Below are 18,869 nucleotides of genomic sequence, written 5' to 3' on the forward strand. Positions count from 1 at the left end.
GACTCGCGGCCTCGTAGATTGCGGATTTACGCCGGTTTATGCCGCGCTCGAAGGAAACTGCCGCCCGCGCGTAACTAAGCGGAGTGCATCGTCCGATTTTTACGAGCGCGTATCGACGTAAATATCGCGAAAGGTGTGCAAGTGAATATCACGGATATTCACCGTATAACGGTAGGAATGAGATAGCATTGAAGAATGTTGCCAAGTATAAAATAAAGATGTTATCTATATACCGTTTCTTGCTTTTATCAAAATTTTCCTGAAATTATTGCCAATTGCAGTTTAATGTCTAAAATTTCATTCACTTTATTAAAGTTGTAATAAATAATTTGCAAATCATGGAATATTATTTTCTAAAGGAATAAAGATTATGAAAAGAAAATTACGATAAGGACGCTTTGTAATTTGACTCTAATAAGAGTTTATTACATTTTAATAAAGCTATGAGGCAACAAAAGCATAATAATATCATACTCTTGACGTAGCTCGCGTGAAATCTCTTATTATTATTTATACGGTCGTAAACATGGTGTAAATACTGCAAAGTTATGACTCCGTGTACGATCCTCATGCATGTCGGAGTAAATCTCCGAGAGAATATAGAATTAATTCGTTGCGTCGGACCGAGCAACACGTATAAATTGTACATTTATTCGTTACGGCGGTACTTAACGCGTGTAGGTGCACCTACATGCTAAAAAAAGGCCAAGTAATTAGATACCTATTATTTCAGCCTGGTTTATTAGCACAATGTACAATTGCGTAATGTGTATGAAATCGTAGCGACGCGTAACTTTTACAATATGCGAACTTGTTGAGGTGCAAAAGGCATCGCAAAGAAGAACGGAAAAATTGCGCACACGGCGCATAGAGGAGACCGCGTATAAATTTACTCGCATGCATCGCGAAACTGAATTTCCGCCTGATTGCGAGTCACTTTGCAATAGCACTTCACTCTCACGTGTATATATACGTGTACGCGTACGGTACATCAACCGCAGGCATGATACGTAGCCGCGCGGTCGCGCGAGAGCCGCGGACGATAAATCAGAAGTCCGGCCACTCGTTTTCCAGTTTTGCAGATTGCGAATTCGCGCGGTTTATCGGCACGGACGAGCTGAGTCCGAAGGAAGTGCCATTGCGACGGGATTAAACGGGACAACGGGCAGTTTTATGAGCGCGCCTGCATGAGAATATGCACCACCGTTGGCGCAAACATCGTGTACCGTTAAAATGAAATCAAAATTACAAATGCAAATTTTCGTGCTAATTAACAAAAATGTAAAACGATAAAATTGAAAAAAGGAAAATGCAATCGAAGGTTTGTTTCAACTCCTTAGCCAATGTATACCATTTTTTGCTATATATGTATGTTCGATTGCATTCAAAATTGCGAATGCAATCGCGTATTGTTAGTGTAAATATTTCCTACAATTTTTTGAGATTGTCCAAACCAGTTGAAAAATTGTTTCAAAAGCAGCGCACGGTTTGGCCGTACAACAATATCGATTCGGCAAGATTGTATGAAAACTTTATCTTCAATCTTATCAAGACGGTGGCAAGAAAACTTTTCTTTGCTGCAGGGATAGCTAATAATTGATCATTCCGCAATTAATTATCGATGGCGATAATCGAGACTTAGATGATAATCATTCTCAAGATCAGAGAGTTGAATTAAAGTCATTAAAAATCTTTTATATATCGGCGATATACGTACCTATATATATATATATATATATATATACGTATATCGCCGGATAAAGTTCCAAGTTCGCGCAATGAATCCACGGCGAACACAATATTTTATTGGATTTTATTGGAACGGACGTTGATTCGATTTAACAATTTGGCGGGCGCGTTCCGAAATATGAAAGAGCCTCGCGAGAATACGGGTTAAAATGCATGTCGGAATGTTTTCGCATGAGCTTTCGGCTCAGACAATCGATAGGTATTTATCCCTCGAAATAATAAACGACTACCCTGCTGCTAATTAGAACGCGCAAATGAATTGGCAGTGGATAATTAATGAAAGTTAATTCCTTTATTTATGAGCTCCAGGAAAGATCTGCATCCACTCTCACGCTCAACTTTTATTAATTATCCATTGCTAATCCATGTCGATATTTTAATCATTGCAGATTGGCCGCTTATTATTTCGAGGGATGAATTCATATCGATCGTCTGAGGTAAAAGAGCTTCTCGTGCTTTTTGTGAAATATTCAAAAGTTATCGAGTACTAGCTTTCCAATGCAACCGTGATACGAAAATTCCTATCTTTTACCTTGGCAACGTTACTAAATCACAAGAGGCTGTCGTATATATAACGCAGGCCCTTCATCATCGCATGCGTCACATCCTCGAGTATCTGCGAACGTTTCTACCGAACGCTCGCGCGGCAAGAAGCGCCATTTGCGCGCGATTTGTCGAAAGCGGCGCGGGATTTAACGACTTTTGAGGAAGCCAATGCACATTTGCACGCAAAAACGTCTCGAGTGCAGTGCCAGTCCGCCGCGGCTGATGCCGGCTTTTTGCGTCGGCTTACGTCGCGGGGGAATGGGCTTTGGCGGCCGTCTGAGCTAATTCTTATGCGATCGTAAATAATGTCGCGCATATATCAAAACTTACAGCGACTTCCCATCCCGGCGTAGTTGCAGTCGCCATCTCCCGCGGCAGCCCTGTGTCTTACACCCGTTCCACCTGCATCTCTTGGCTCCACCCTCGTCGCGTCTCCTCGTCCAAGACCCAAGTCGCGTTTCCCCTTGACCATCTTTTCCCGTCCTTTCCCGTCACTTAGCGGTGGCTTGTCCGCCAACGGCACTTATGGCCCGCCAGATTAAAGATACAATTCCGCGATTCTATTAATTAAGAAAGTTAATTACGCCGAAATTTAATTTTCCTAATTGCACATTCCCGAGTTTTCGCGCCGCTTGCGCGGCTAGCAATGATAGGATCTTGCCCTGTCTGTTCGCGAAGCTATCCAGCTACATCCAGAATAGGCGGAGAGTGCCCAGAGAGGTTGAGAGTTCCGTCAAAAGTTCTCTCTCTCTCTCTCTCTCTCTCTCTCTCTCTCTCTCTCTCTCTCCCTCTCTACCTCTTTTAATTTTATCATCTCGATTCAAGCATGGCTCTTCATTTCTTTTGTTTTGTTTTTTTCTTCAAGCCCATTTCACTTATGATTTTACAATTTTAAGGATGCTTTCAAACAAAAGCTAGCAAGACATATTTTAAAACGAATCTTGACACTTTTGCAACTTTTTGATCACGATTTATTAAAATATATTGCACATTCTTTATTCACGTAAAAAATACATTAAACATAAAGGAGTAAAGAATGAAGTGAAGAATGTCGCAAGAATTTCAAGCAATGTTAGCAAAATTAATTGAAATTGTTTAACAAACGATAGAAATAAACAAGTTAAATGTGCTTCCGTAAATCGGGACGTACCGTGCCGCCGTAGCGAGTTATGATATCACTTTCCGACATCCTACGAATCCCTGGTGCCTCGGTACGTCGCCGGCTCAGTCTAGACGATTCATGGTTACTTCCAGGATATTTTAAATATATATCGAGCACGACGGACTACGGAAGTTTGCAGGGAGTTTAATACCTAACGGCTCCCTAGACTGTCGTTTATACCAGCTCCAAACTCTCCGCTCTTCTTGGATCTCTCCCCTCTCGCTCTTCTTATCTCGCTCTCCTGTTCCTCTCGCAGCATCGTGTGTCCTCTTAACGCGCGATATTATTAAATTTTGTACCCAAAATATCCGCGCGAAGTGAAATCCGCGAGACTCGGTTCCGTTTCGTTACATCTCTTCGTCCGTTGTCCATATCCGTCCATATCCGATGAGAGTTTTTAATCCTTTCGGCAGGCTTTCTAACAAAGTAACCTATACAACATCTTGTTTTCTAAATGTTTTCAGGAACATTGAATTCTCATTGAATAGATTGCGATCTTAGAATTCCAAAATTCAAAATAAGATTTTATAAAAATTTTGCAATCTTAAAAACAAACCCAAAATCGAGTTTCAAACTAATCTAATTATTTTTTTTTAATTCGGTCCGCCTTGATGGATCTGTCATTTTAAATTTTGTGTTATTGACCTGAGATTTGAATAAAGCATCAACAAATAGTCTTATAGGCCAAGTTTCATGAAAATCGAGCGAGTAGTTAAAGAAATAAAAAGGGAGTGTCCTCTATAAAGGACGCTCGCGTCCCAGAAAGCGTTAAACTGCAGAATCTACCTATATTTTGTTTGTCACAACGCGCTCTATAATAGATGAGATCGATCCACCAACCCAGTTAAAACGCTCGTAGTGTAGTAATCGTAGATTATAACGAATCGATAAACGGATTTAAACTAGGTTCTTATAATCCTATAACATTTTTATTTACTACACAAAGCCACTGAAAATTCCATGCGTTAATCTGTCCGAAATCGTTAGTTGAAAACCAAAATATTCATTTTCTAACGCATGCACGCAAAACGTAGAGAAAGCGACGAAGCGCGTATCCATTAACAAAGTATTTCCATTTTTATGCAACTTGATATTTTTTTATCTTGCCTTGGACGTAACTCTCTGGAGCCGGCGGACAGTTTCCGAGACAATGTCTAAGGAGCTGCTAAAAGCGGGCGGATGGGCTAAAGTGCAACTTGCTCGTGAACTTCCAACGCTCGTAAATCATTATGATTTTGCGCGGCTATAATGCAAACATGCTCGCACTTATTATACGCTGATATAGGTGCTCGGTGAAAAAATCGGGTCAGCAGTTCCATAAACAGTACATGTAATTCAAAATACAAGAGCTCAGAGACGGTCATTGCGGTTGTCCGATAATTACATAATTATCGGTTCGTAATATTTATCAATTACCTTTGCATAATTCACTGTAGTATGCCGACATATTATGGCTTTTTAATCAATCGCTCTCATACGACGATCGTCTTCTCTCTCACAAGATCTCTTTAAAAAAAATTATTGACACTCACGAGGGAAATTATTATACCCTTACCGGACCACCATCGCAGATTGAAAATTAATTTTTAATTTCGCACACTCACTTAGCCCGATAATCAATCCTGTTATAATTAAGCGTGTGTTATTTTATAATATACTGCAGTTAATTTTTAGAGGAGCTTAAATACAAAAACGGTGCAGAATAATAAAAGGCTGGAATATTTGAAAAACAAGATTAATGGAAAATTGCAGTGCAAATTTTAATGAGAAAATGAATACCTGAAAAGTTATAATTATTTATCAAGAATTGTCCGTAACACGTTCTAACTGTGTGTATCCTACATTTATTAAATCCTAGTAAGCAAAGAATTTTTATAATTTTGATTTTCGAAATTATATTTGATATTTATTTATAAATATATTTACAATTATACACTTTTATAGTTTAAATTTTCGAGAATAGTAGTAGTTTTTCATTTTCAATGATTAAAAATATTAATCTTTTTATCATGTTTAAGCAAAGTAAGTTATAACAATCTTGATAATCTTATCTTTACAAAGTATCGACTTTATATCCACTCAAATTATTATGAAAATTGATATCACGACTTAAAACAGTTAATACATCCAAGCATATATCTGTGCATCATTTGCTTTCCCAATTGTCCATGCAGGAAGTGTTAAGTAGATATCGATCGTCAAATGTTATCGTATACACAATCACAAACCACCGTATATCCTATGATAGATCGCGGTGTTCTGAGGTATAGATTCATCACACGTGCAAAGATTTCACTTCCGCTTTAACCGACGTCGCGTGCAAGTACGACGCGTATGCGTGCCACGTGCCGGGACACGCGTGTCGCATTCCCAGACTCGATCACATGTACGACGTTTACGGTGGTGGTTGCAAGCACGCCTCTATCGGGCGTGCGATTCATACGGTTAATGACGCGGCTTTCGTACGAATACCTGATCGGGCGCATACCCGACTGTACGCAGGTATGCTTCGCCGGCGTATTGTCGCCCGAATTCTGGAGATCGTCATTGATTATGATACGGTCGATCATTATCGATCCCCATCGAATTCCGCGCTACCGATAATTAGCCATTTATCACATAAACTATACATTTCGATCTAATGTATAGGAACTGACAGCATCAAATTTTCAACAGGTTGTTGTCGAGAAGAGTTTGAAAATGTTGCTAGTTTTAGATCTACATGTAAATTTAAAAGGAATATGTATTTAAGGAAAATATATTAAAACAATTAAAACAACAATATATTAAAACAACTTACAGGTTGTAGAAATTAAATTTATATTTGTAGCAGAGTGATGAAATAATTTAATAATAAGAGGATATACATGGCCAATACCATAATACCATATTCAATCAGAGAGCTAGATTTACATCTTGTAATGTGTAATATTATTTATATAAAAAATTAATAATAGTGAAAGTACATATAAATATAAATTCGGATGTTGATGAGATATCGATACTTTGAAACAGAATACAGAATAGTTCATCAGTACGTCAGCCAGCATGGCTGTCTTGTGCGGTCTGTTACTACTGTCTGCCTAAATCAAGTGTTATTCTACTGGCTATTATACTATAACATACATATAATTAAAAATTAATTTCAAATAGATAGATCCTTTTTCAAATCTTGAATTAAGAAAAAAACCCACCGGTTTCCAGCGAATGGGCAAAATACGCGACAGGACCTAAGCTTACGGCGGCTTAGACGGGCGACCTAACCTTCATGATCATTATTTAGCAACATCATTATTTTCAATTATACTCTGAAAGCAATCAATATTGTCTTTCTCGAACATCGTAAGGTAACATAGCTCGCATCAAGCGAGTCCGAGTATCACAAAGCAGAGGTATATCTGCCGTTAAAGGATCAACGTTACGTAATCGGGGAGGAAGTTGTTAAAAGAGTAATTTCAGGAAATAAAGTACCTCTTATTGGTTCTTCTGTAAAGTTCAGCTTTCGTTTCCGTTAATGGCTGTAAAGAACCGTAAAGACGCGAAGGCGCGAATCTAAGCCTTGGAATCTATGCCTCAAAGAGCCACGACGACCGGAATTAAGATTTCTTCGTTATTAAAGCTTTAACTGCTTTCTACACTGATCAGCGATCGAGTACAGATGCAGATCTCGATGCGCAAATGGAACGCAAAGTGAATTTCGAGCGAGATCAAAGCGCGAAACGCTTTTCCTTTATTCCCACCGCTTTGCTGACGCCGCCAAGTAATTTATGTACGCGATAGCAGCTCGCGATTGAAGTATTTACGGCTCTTTCAGACTTCCCGCGACGTGCGGTCATCGCTGTTGGCGCCTTGCTGGAAATATTGCGGATTGAATCTTGGCGAAGCGTACCGTTCTTACGTAAGCACAGCTGAATGCGCTCGACGTCACGTGTGCGAAGCATGTTCTTCAGCGCACCGGGGGATGTATCATTTACATCGTACAGTGCGCGGAGAGTTTGAGCGCCGCCGATATTTTTGGGATAATATGCAGATGTCAGATATCAGATCATTTGCAAGTGCACTGTGCGAGGTCAAACTGTCGTGTGCAGAGAGTTTGCTAGAGAGTTTGCTAGAAAGTTTGCCAGAGAGACTGATTACTTTTAGTTGAGCATAAAAAAGTAATAATCTATTGCTCAATTTATTGGAATATTTAGTAAAAATAGAAATGAAATTGAATTGAAAATTTGATTCTGCTAACATCTCGTAGAATGATTGCAGAGGATCTTTACTGTGGATCCAAAACTGCTGTTCTGAAAATTTCGCATCGCTGGCATCTGCGATGCAAATTGCATCACTGTGAAATCGATCGTCGCAACATTGTATTAAGCTTAAACAGCGAAGAATGAAGAAACGGCACAGGAACGCGTATCGACATCCCTCAAACAACGCAATAATTAATGGATCCCTTGTAACACGAGAAAACCCATAATCCCGTAATCTTGGAGCGACATTGATTTACGAGTTGTGGGCGGTGTCATTATTCTCAAAAAGTATCAAGATTTCCGACGTGCGATATCCAGATTCAATATCGTAATATGGCAATTTTTCAACGTCTGCTAGGCGTTTTTGCCGACATGACACTCATTAGATGATATCGCGTGGAGCCGCGTTAATTTGATATCGCACTCGTAAATATTCATACGATTACGAGCGCGATACAAAGACGGCTGACGAGTGTGGTACTGACACTTGATTCTCCTTTTTTGCCCCTTTCTGTTACAGGGGAACGTACGGAAGCCATGCAACGTGACGCCGGATACGTCTCCTCCGGAAGTGACGTCAGGCACTGGCCCGGACTTTTGCTTCCGTTTTCGTGGCTTCTAATACTCGCGCGCAACAGCCAAACTTTCTTGCTCTAGCACACATCCGACAGTATTTCACGCTTATTTCTTGCCGTTTCCAACGTTGAAATGTATCAAAAATGCGACCAAGCCGATTTAGATCGTAAGGTAGACTTGTAGATCCCACAAGTAAAACATATTTGAAAATTGTCTGGATATGCCAGGCGCGATACCAAGATAGTGTGTTGTATGTACAAGTCGTTGTAATAAATTTATAATGCAGGGATTAATGCGGTCCAGTAAATAATTAATATACGTATTGTTATCAATAATTGCAGACGTACAAACACGTACAAACAAACATAAACGTACAAACAAATATAAAATCATAAAGTTCGAGAAGATTAAGATATTCAAAAATTGTAGCAATTGTGTATCGTAGATAAAATCTTGAGTAGGAACTGTAACGAGCTGCAATACCGACAGTCGAATCTACAAATTGTATCACGATTGATAAATTAGATTAGCGAGTAATAATAATTAAATTAATCAAATAATATAATTGCTTAGTGTATAATGCGAACGAGGCACTGAGTAGGATAAAGAAATAGCATGGAATTTTCACGAATTTTCTTTGCTAATTAAAGCACAAAAGAAATCGTACATCTATTCAGTTCTCTTGATCGCATTATCAGATGACAAGTAGTTTGAGGGAATTTAATGCAAATGGTGATGGGAAAATAAAGATAAAATGTCCTGTACAGAATTCCTCTCGTGTTATCCTCTAAATTTAACTTTGCGCGCAAATAATTCATTAAATGACCTGTGATACTCCATTGGATCTCAATGTTCCGGAATGTTCTTTTCGCCCTCGCAATTCACGGTGTTTCTTTGAGCGCAGCTCTTAAAGTCAATGGGATTAAAGTAACCGCGAAGCGCCAAAGAATACGGAGGTAATTTGATATCATGTATCCTGCTACATCCATTCGTTCGAAGGAAGACGCGGAGAATACGTCATGAATTTCATGAAACTCTGACAAATAAGTACCCACCCTGTGTGTGCCTGTGTTGTACCATTTACTTTGTCAATGTTGCTCATGTATAAATTTCCAAGAAAATTGTCCTCAAGTTATCGCAGCAAAATAAGGTACGTATTTATTTTAATTTTGTTTAATATTTTAATATTAAAAAAAATGTTATATAAAATTTTTATAATTTAATAATATTTTTTTATATTATAAGAATTATTCCTATATGTGTGAGGAGAAGGTAAATTTCTATTTAAAATATTATATAAAAATGTAATATACACGTGTAAATTCGCTGCAATTCTTAGACAATATATATTTTTACTGTAAAACATACATAACATTTTTAGCTTGATTTAATATCCAAAATATTTTTACATTATTACATGATAATATTTTTTAATTTAGAGTCTAATATAAAAAAATTGTTTTGAAAAAATAGCATGCGCGTACATATAATCAGTTTTTATTCGCTTCATGTATTGCATGGAGTAAATTCAGATGACATAATCGCTGTTGAATTATGCGTCAGCCTCTCTTATAAATATCAAATAAGACGATGTTCACTTATTCATGCTTATTCCGATATGCAAAAGAAAATCATGTCGCATACTCGAATTTGTCAAATACAGGAACGTGTGTTATAGTGGATGGCAATTTCTCTTGTCATGCGTCGCAAATTTTGAAGACATAATTCTCCCGAAATTCGCAATTCCACTGCCGCTACTACACCGTTAACACTCTCTCTCTCTCTTTCTCTCTCTCTCTCTCTCTCTCTCTTTCTTTCTCTCTATCTGTCTCTCGACGGTAGTGCTTTGATGTGTTATGAATTACAAATAAGACGGGCAAAAAGTCACAGTGTGACAGGTGAAATTACATATTTGATCACAAAGGCGAATTTCCCGCATGGCAGAAAAGACGACTGAAGAAACGGAACAACGAATGCATTACCGTGCTTTTTCAGCGTTCGACTATAGCGTACGGAGTCTTGTACACTCGTACTGCCTTTTACACGCGATAAGCTATACACGCAACGACCATAAAATACGTGTAATCGAAATTCGATGTGTGCCACTTCATTTTCTAAACGATTCAATTTAGATATGACGAAATTCGTTTATTTTTAAATATTTACTGTCGAGAAGTTGGAAAGCGAGTTACATTTTATGCTTGACTTAATACTAGTAGCTGACAATTTCATAGTTGAATGATATCTATGGACGTCGTAAAGAGGGAACGCGCCATTTACTACTAAACTTCACGCCGTAGCTGTGCGCTTCCTTTACCACTGAACGTGACGGCATGCCTCGCGGCATGTCCCATACTGCTGAATATTACTCGCTGCATTTCAAACTTAATGATTAGCCAAAACAATTCAATTTTATTCCAACACCCTGGAAATTAATACGATTAAATATAGCGTTTTTACTTTTAGCACTACGTATCGTGGAAATGCAATAAAATGTAATAAAAATAACTTAATGTGACACAGAGAAATGTATTAAATCGATACGTTATATGCTTTTTATTTGACTCTATTGACTCAATTTGAGCGTAATGTTTCTCTGATGGACTTGTCGCTTGTAATTTGACTTGAATTCAAACTGTGCCACATCTATAAATAAAAATGCGTGGTCATCGGCTGCTTCCTGTCTAGACTTGCAGCGTTTTAAAATTGGCACGCCCTACTGCGCGCATTTTACATTCAGGACATTACTTCGTGTTGAATTATTTTTCAAGTTCGGACAGGAGCACTGGTAGCAGTAGTAGTAACTCTTCCCGGACGAGGCTCCTGTCGTCCTGTCTCAGCCATCCCTCCTACTTGCTCACCGTCGCCGGAACGAATACCGGTTCAGCTTTTCTCTCAGTGTAATCGTATATAACTGTCACTCCGCAGTAAAGGTGATACGAACTGTGAAACTCCAGCCGGCTGCGTCAACGTCCAACATGTGCCTAGGTGTGCCGGGGGATTATAACATTTGCATGTCCTAAAGATTCTAATACTTTATAACAATGACGCGCTCTTTCCTCGAAGGAAATCGATCGCAAAGTTTCCTCGCAAATTCGAAATCGCAATGAAACACAAATATCGAATACGCAAGAACAAGTAATTTACGAATACTCTTTCTCACGTAAAGAGAAAGACTCTCGAGAATCTAGCAATTAATCAAATTGACTGATTCGGGCGGATGTGATAATGGTTACGCGACGGGGACAGTCGTAGAAAGAGCATGCGACGATCGCGCGTGTAACGAGGCACGATGCAATTCAAGCGTCGCGTCGGGGATCGTTAAAAGTGGCGCTTAAACGACGCTAAAGCAAGAATAAAATAACACTAAATTTACGGCGGACCGTGAATCAACATGCTTTATGATTGTTCGGGTAGCGGATGATAAAGGGCGTGAGCGCGCAGGGAACTAGCCGGCCAGGTCGAACAGGGGCTCGAACGTCCGGGTGGGGGGATGAAAATTGGAAAACTGCATTGTCCACCCGTTCTGCCCCTCTGGGACACATTCGTTAGTGGGCATCGTCCGCCGACGATAAATTTCACATATCTTCCACTTTCCCGTCTTTCACCTGCGTTCAAATTAAAGATCAGCTCGTGATCGTGATTGCTCTCCGCGCGCGATTCTTGACTGCTTTTTTCATTAAATGTTCGGACAAGTATTCAATTATCAGGATAACTCCTAGTGATACACACAGCTCATTCGTCTCGCATTAATTTGATCTAAATATAAAACCTCTATTCCGCTGACGCGCTTCCGACGCTTATGAATTTAACTGAACCAGTTTTGAAACGTGATATGATTCAATACGCGGATCTTGAGAGTCAATTTGATATTCGTGACGTCATATTTGCAATCGCGATACAGCTGAGGAACTCGGATGGAGCTAATCTTGAGAGACACAGCTTTGAGTCCTGTTTCGTGCGATTCAATACGTGACTCTTGAGGTTTCACACGAGCAACTATTCCACCTATCACGTGAACTCAATCTGAGCTGAACTATGTATATATTCGAAATGCGACTATTGAATCATCCACATGTTAAGTTCCGTTACAATGCGCTTCGCGCATTCTTAGGACGAGACTCAAGTAACAATTGTAAATGCAGTGAACAATAATATGTGCAAAATATTTAAGCTACAAAAAAGTAGCTGATTTTGAAACAAATAATTAATATAATAAATAGCATGTAATAAATTACAATCATTCCAATAATCTTCCAAGGGACAAGCTTCTTCCCACCGTAATGACAGCTTCAATGACTCAAACAAAAGGCGCTAAAAGAATCGGGAAATGTTCAGTGTCCGTTGTATTGAAATTAGAGTGAGATAGATCGTACTACCTACCTACCTACCCGCACGGATACGCACGTATTAATTGGGTCGTATGAAACACTATTGAAGCCGCAGAACATATTGATACGTTCAAATCCTGTGAGCACCGATGCGAAATTTACAATACCACACTAAAGCACATAATAATATAGAATTTCAGAATGAAACATGTTGAATTGAAAACACGCCTCGATACAACGAAACATGCACGGAATTTTATACACGGCAGCTTTATTCCGATCCGCGCCGTATGTTTTCGCGCTTGGTTTTAATGCAATTGATTTTTTAAATATATCTCATATACGCAAGTATGCTATTTATTTCTCTTGGTTCTTTTCTCTTCATTTTTTTTCCAAATTTGCTTCGTGGATCGACACGCGTGTGTTGTCGAAAGGTTTCGATAGTCGGATAGACAAACGGCGGCTAATTTTCGCAGATCCGCCCCCGCGCGTGACTCAAACAAAAAAGAGGCCGCTTTTCCGTAAAAAGTGTTTGCGATCTTGCTTTGTTAACAGGCAATTCAACTTTGTTGCTTCGAATAAACAACGGTCGGCCAAACGAATGTACCTTCCCAATAGCGCGTTCAACCTCGCTTTTAACGTCCCTTTTCACGCAAATTGCCACGAAAAGCTGAGCCAGTTAAAATGTTTACGAACGTCAAGTTTATCGCGAGGAATAAAGGCAAGCTCGAAATGCGAGTTTTCACGGGCTATTGCAATAAAGTATGGTGTGATTTTTGCCGCGCGACTCGTGAGTCTTGAAACTCTTATTTTAAACGTAGATTAAACATCGTGAAAAAATAAATCTAGTAATAATTAACGAGTTAAGGATTAACGTTAATTTTATTAAAGATTTCTGACCTGAATTTATATTCATTAATATGCGTAATGTTAAACTCTCCTACGTGATGTTGGTTCATTAATATATCTCAAAGTATAATATATATATAACCTAAGAATGTACAGAATAAAATTAACAGCGACATTAATGGATCGACGAAAGAATTTTTTTAGATTACAAGCTCTTTCCCCAACGATCATTTTGCAGTTATAAAATGCTAAAGACAAAAGAAACTTAAGCTTCCTGTTTCAACGTCATTCTGTGCAAGATAATAGAAACAGATGCTTAGATAAAATATGCATATTCTTTTCCAAACTGTATGCATATAAATGTGAGATTAGCATGTCAGATCAAAAAATGAGGTAAAAATGCTCAGACTTTGTATAATCTACACATTTGCATAATTTTTATATCACTGTGTGCAAATATTATCTTTTTGATAAAATTTAAGAAACCTGTGTTTACGCTCAAAACCCGATAAAAAGTTGTTTAATAAATATATTGCGTAAATTTGCTGTTTTCGAAGTGGCGCGGTGCGCGCAATTCTATACCACGCAATTAAGCCGGATATCGATCCCGTCAAATTAGGACGCGATAATATAAAGACATTGGCAGTAGAGTGCGCCAGTCACCTCCAGCTGTGACCAAAGAAATATTTTACGTGTTCACATAAATTCATTATTCCGAGTGTTGGAGTACATATTAATCACAATTTCAAAATCCTTGTACCTCAATTTCAACGTACGATTTTAAGATTATTAAGATGTTTCTTCATTTTCTATGAAACATTTTTCGAAATGTCATAATATTCACAGTCATAGGTGCACTATTTGTTATTTATCAAAAATTAATTGCTTACGTATTTGTATTATAAATATATGTTATTTATTAAAATTATGTAAACATGTAAAATATTTTTCATTAAAAATTGACGCAATTTATTCTTACATATATTTAAAAAAAAAAACATACGTATGTATATGACAAATGTACATTTAATCAAAACACGTGTTGCTATTTGGGTAGTTATTAACTCTAGAAAATAACTTGTCGATTATATAAATTGATCGATCACTCACTGTTGGTGCAAATTTAATTGAAATATATGCACATTTTAATGATGTATAGTTTAAATAAATTTGCATTGGAGTTTGCTTAAATTTGCATTTGGGATGTGTTTCGTTGAAACAATCTGTACTTCGATTTGTATGTCACATCAGCCGACTCGTTTGATCGACTTTTAACAATATTCATTAGTCAATCCTTAAAATTCATCCTGTACGCACTGTTTGAATAATAAATTTATCCGAAAATTATCATTTTTAACAATCAACAAGAATGGGGGCTTTATTTTTTGCCTTAGTTGCAAGTAATTTAATGCAATTATTTTTAACAAAGCACTATGCATTGTTATTTTATTTTTTATATCTAAATAATATTACAAGTCAAATTAAATTAACTAGATATTTTAAAAACTACATATTGACATGTCTTACCACGAGCGACTGTAATATTTTGATGGAATTAGTCGTTTTAACTTTTCAGCTATCACTACTCTTTACTTTGAAGCAAAAATTGGTTCAGAATTTATATTGTAAAATCTCACGATGAAATAATTCCAAGATACATTTTGTATTATATATTTTAAAGGCATAAAAGTATAATAGAGAATGTTATATATTTATTATTACATTGTACAAAAAATTATAAATTACGATTCGACTATGTATGATACTTTAAAGTTGACTTATTGTTTACACACACGCGTGCGCGCGCACACAGTTTTAAACAGTTTTAAATAAAATTAAATAACATTAATAATAATTTCTGTATCGTTTAATCGAGTGACGTTAGAAAAAGTTCCAGAGTACGTCTCTCAAACAGAACAATAATATTTTTTCATTAAAGCTGGATAGTCGTACTATATGCGACTAAAAGAAAATTAATTGCATATTAAGCAATGATTTAGCTCAAATCATTGCTAAAAAAATGTCCAATTTAGCTATAATGTCTAATTGTGCTTTCGGCCGTAAAAGGGGTTGAATTTGCATGTTTAAAGAAATAGAAATTAAATAGCATGTTGCTTTATATGTATAATACAACCCGCAAACCCACATACCCGTGTATACGCAATTATTTTTTCAGTAGATATAAAAGTAATTCGTGTCAGATAATAATATTCGTGAATAACATTAATTAATCCACCTGACACATGTTTCTTTATATCGGCTCTGAATGTGTTGAAAGCCGTGCACAAATATAGATTTTATAAACGCGTTTTGTTCAAAATTGTATGAATAATATGCATAATTGCAACCTAATGCAGTGCAAACAAAGACACCTGTTATACAAGATCAAACACAGATGCGAAAGCATTGGTACATAAAAGGAAATGGCGAATGGCCTCTTTTATCCAGTTTATAATTCAATCTGGATTTGCTAGATCACGAGTTGCAACGGTGAAAATGATAAAGTTAGCTATTCTGCTCGCTGTCGGCGTCATCGCTCAGCGTAAGTAAACAAAAATCAACTTTTAAATAGACAAATAATAAGTTCATTATGCAAAAGAATTTATAAACTAATTATCAACTTTAAAATTAAACAATAGTTATTTCTAACACATATTCTAAAATAATTATAAATATTACGTAATATTACTAGAATATACATCTTTTCTCGTATCATTTTTTATGAATTATATTTTTTATTTATTTCATACTAAATAAAACATTTTCAGATAAAATAATAAGTAATGTCGGTATAATTATTATTACTTGTAGAGACTTATTGCGATGAGCCTGAACGAATCGTCGGCGGTGACACAGCCACTATCGGTCAATTTAAGTATCAAGTCTCCCTTCAATCTTATGGCGAACATATTTGCGGAGGTACCATAATTAGTGATACACACATTCTCACCGCTGCTCATTGCGTAGACGATACTTTCTATACAGAGGACATGGTATGTGTAACCATTTTATATTAACAAAGATAGTTTTATCATTAATCAAAATTATAACCAGAGTTGGATGTCCTTTATTACACATTTGTTAAATTTTATTAATAGTGTACAGTAATACGATACATACTAATAGGTAAAAATATTTTTACGCGAACTTCTTGGAATAATTATTGTAATATTCTTACTCCTTGATTAGGTTACTCGTAGAAGATCATACTCTCTATTATCAAGTGAAATAACGACGACTGATGAAGAGTGGAGAATAACGCGAATAACACGAATAACGCGAATAAAATATAGGTACATAATAATGTGAATGATGAATAGTCTATACAATAAATAATACAATAAAAAAGTAAAATCTTATTCAAATAATAAAATACATGAAATAAAAATTTATTATGTTATTAAAATGCCCACAACTTTGACTATAATTGATTTATTCTGTAAGTTTAAGAGATCGCACGATATAAAATCTTTTTTATTCAAATAATATAAAAAGATATTTTTAAAAGGCCGCCAAAACTATTAGTACTCTTTGTATGTATTCAGGATATTAAAATAAAAAATTTTTGCAATTCTGTAATAAAATTTCAGTTTACAATTTCTAAAAAGCTGTTTGTAGATTGTAAAATTTTTGGGGAAAACAGTAGATTTTTATACAAAACGTTGAAATTTTACATATCGCTGCGAGAACTTATATTTTCTGTTCGAAAAGAAGAAACATTCCAAAAAAATTCGTATAGGCAAATAATCACATTGTGTCCTCTTTCATCTAGAGAAATAATGCTGAGAGAGGTTTCAAACTCCCTGCTTGTACTTTATTCCAATCTCCGCAGAAATCATTTGGAAACTCATTCGGAAAATCACACGATATTATTCAAGTAATGGAATCAAATTTACTCGGATAACGTTCCGGTTATTAGTTCGGTCCGCGTACTTGATTTCCTAGGCATTTCGAGTATTATCAAGTTGGACAAAGCCAGTAATAGTCAGTTAATGTTTGAATTAATCGGATATGCGACTCATCAGACATCGACAGCGTTAAAACTTATAGCACAGAAATACACCAAATATTCACAATCGCTTCACATCTTTTTCTCATTCGTATATCTATTACCTTTTATACACATATATACATATATGTATAAAATATATATATTTAATAAAATTGCTCGACTTGCAGGTTGTCGTAAGCGGAATTGTTACCTTGGGAGTTGGTGGCGAAAAACACGACATTAAATGCATTCGGATACATCCAGATTACACCGGTGAAAGAGAGGGCGGCTGGAAACATGACATTGCTGTGATTACCGTAAGTTCATCAAGTTCACTCGAGTGTACGAAACGTGAAAAATTCTCATTTCCATATATTTTGTACTACAATTTTGCAAATGTTTATCTAGTTGAAGAAACCGATCGAAACAAACAATGTCCAAGGTCCGATTGCTTTAGCGACTAAAGACCACATTAACGGCGGTAAGCGCGGTATCGTAAGCGGATGGGGAAAAACTAGAATAAGTGGATCAGTCTCGGAGATTCTTAGATGGCTTACCGTGAACGTCTTGAGCCAAGAGCGTTGCCTGCATGGTCATAAAAATCCACGTACCAACGAAAATCAAATATGCACGTTGGAAAAGGTCGGGAAAGGCGCCTGCCAAGTGAGTATCTCTCATTTCCTCTTATGCATAATGCATCTAGAAAGTATTACATGTGCGTACATATTTTCTTTCAAAATAGTCAATCAAAAATTGAGTATGGCATGAAAAAAATGTTTTTATTAGTTGGCGCACATTCATGTCTTTTATTGTTTATTGTCATAAATTAATAATATGTTCTTTCTCACATTTTAGGGTGACAGCGGTGGTCCGCTTGTTATCGATAATGAGGTTTGCGGTGTCGTTTCTTGGGTCTTGCCCTGCGCTTTGGGTATATCCGATGTATACACTAACGTTTACAAGTACCGCGATTTCGTCACAGAATCCCAATTATTGTGTTGATAATTTTAACAATCACAGATAATTGATAAACTATATTCAATACATTGCCTAATTTTGAATCTTAAATATTTTAATAAACACTGTAGCAATAATGAAAATATTATAGAACGGTAGTTAAAAATCTTTTCCTTTAATGAAATAAGCCATAGGAAAAATTAAAAAAATCAAAAAAGTAAGAGTAAAACCAAACAATTTTTTCACGAAGTACTTACAAATAGATTTTTTACTCATTTCTCGAATCACACCGGTATAATATATTACTTTGTACATGTGTGAAACATCGAGAAATGTCGTCGTATATTTTTCGTCAAAATAATATGATACTGCAAATAGAAAATGTTATCAAAACATAAAACATTTTATTATAATATTGAATGTTACGATAAATTGTACATATATTTCTTCCCAACCGTTAAATTATT

At 36.5% G+C, this 18,869-nt stretch overlaps 3 protein-coding genes across 13 annotated transcripts in view; 2 read left to right on the forward strand and 1 right to left on the reverse strand.

Moving 5' to 3' along the window:
* The window catches only part of LOC105675932 (zwei Ig domain protein zig-8-like), a 123,610-nt gene extending 114,567 nt beyond the window's left edge, over window positions 1-9,043 (forward strand). For all 11 annotated transcript variants that reach the window (XM_067351464.1, XM_067351455.1, XM_067351456.1 and 8 more), the window contains one exon: window positions 8,219-9,043. In XM_067351464.1, coding sequence (XP_067207565.1) covers window positions 8,219-8,355 — 137 coding nt within the window. In that variant the 3' untranslated portion in view covers window positions 8,356-9,043. The remainder of the gene's footprint in view (window positions 1-8,218) is intronic.
* The window catches only part of LOC105675915 (immunoglobulin superfamily DCC subclass member 4-like), a 339,899-nt gene that overhangs the window by 33,409 nt on the left and 287,621 nt on the right, over window positions 1-18,869 (reverse strand). The window lies entirely within an intron of this gene.
* On the forward strand, window positions 15,842-18,585 carry LOC105675933 (chymotrypsin-2-like). The gene is made up of 4 exons (XM_067351473.1): window positions 15,842-16,447; window positions 17,634-17,762; window positions 17,854-18,108; window positions 18,301-18,585. The coding sequence occupies exons 1-4, from the start codon at window positions 16,445-16,447 to the stop codon at window positions 18,445-18,447; spliced, it is 534 nt and encodes a 177-aa protein (XP_067207574.1). The 5' UTR covers window positions 15,842-16,444; the 3' UTR covers window positions 18,448-18,585.

The sequence above is a fragment of the Linepithema humile genome, chromosome 3 (assembly GCF_040581485.1).
Source record: "Linepithema humile isolate Giens D197 chromosome 3, Lhum_UNIL_v1.0, whole genome shotgun sequence".
In the NCBI taxonomy this organism is placed as follows: Eukaryota; Metazoa; Arthropoda; class Insecta; order Hymenoptera; family Formicidae; genus Linepithema; species Linepithema humile.

Bases quoted from the DNA above. Each gene is read 5' to 3' on its own strand.
- LOC105675933 (XM_067351473.1), top strand. The intron at 17,763-17,853 runs GTAAGTTCATCA...ATGTTTATCTAG, and splicing joins ATGACATTGCTGTGATTACC to TTGAAGAAACCGATCGAAAC. The intron at 18,109-18,300 runs GTGAGTATCTCT...CTCACATTTTAG, and splicing joins TCGGGAAAGGCGCCTGCCAA to GGTGACAGCGGTGGTCCGCT.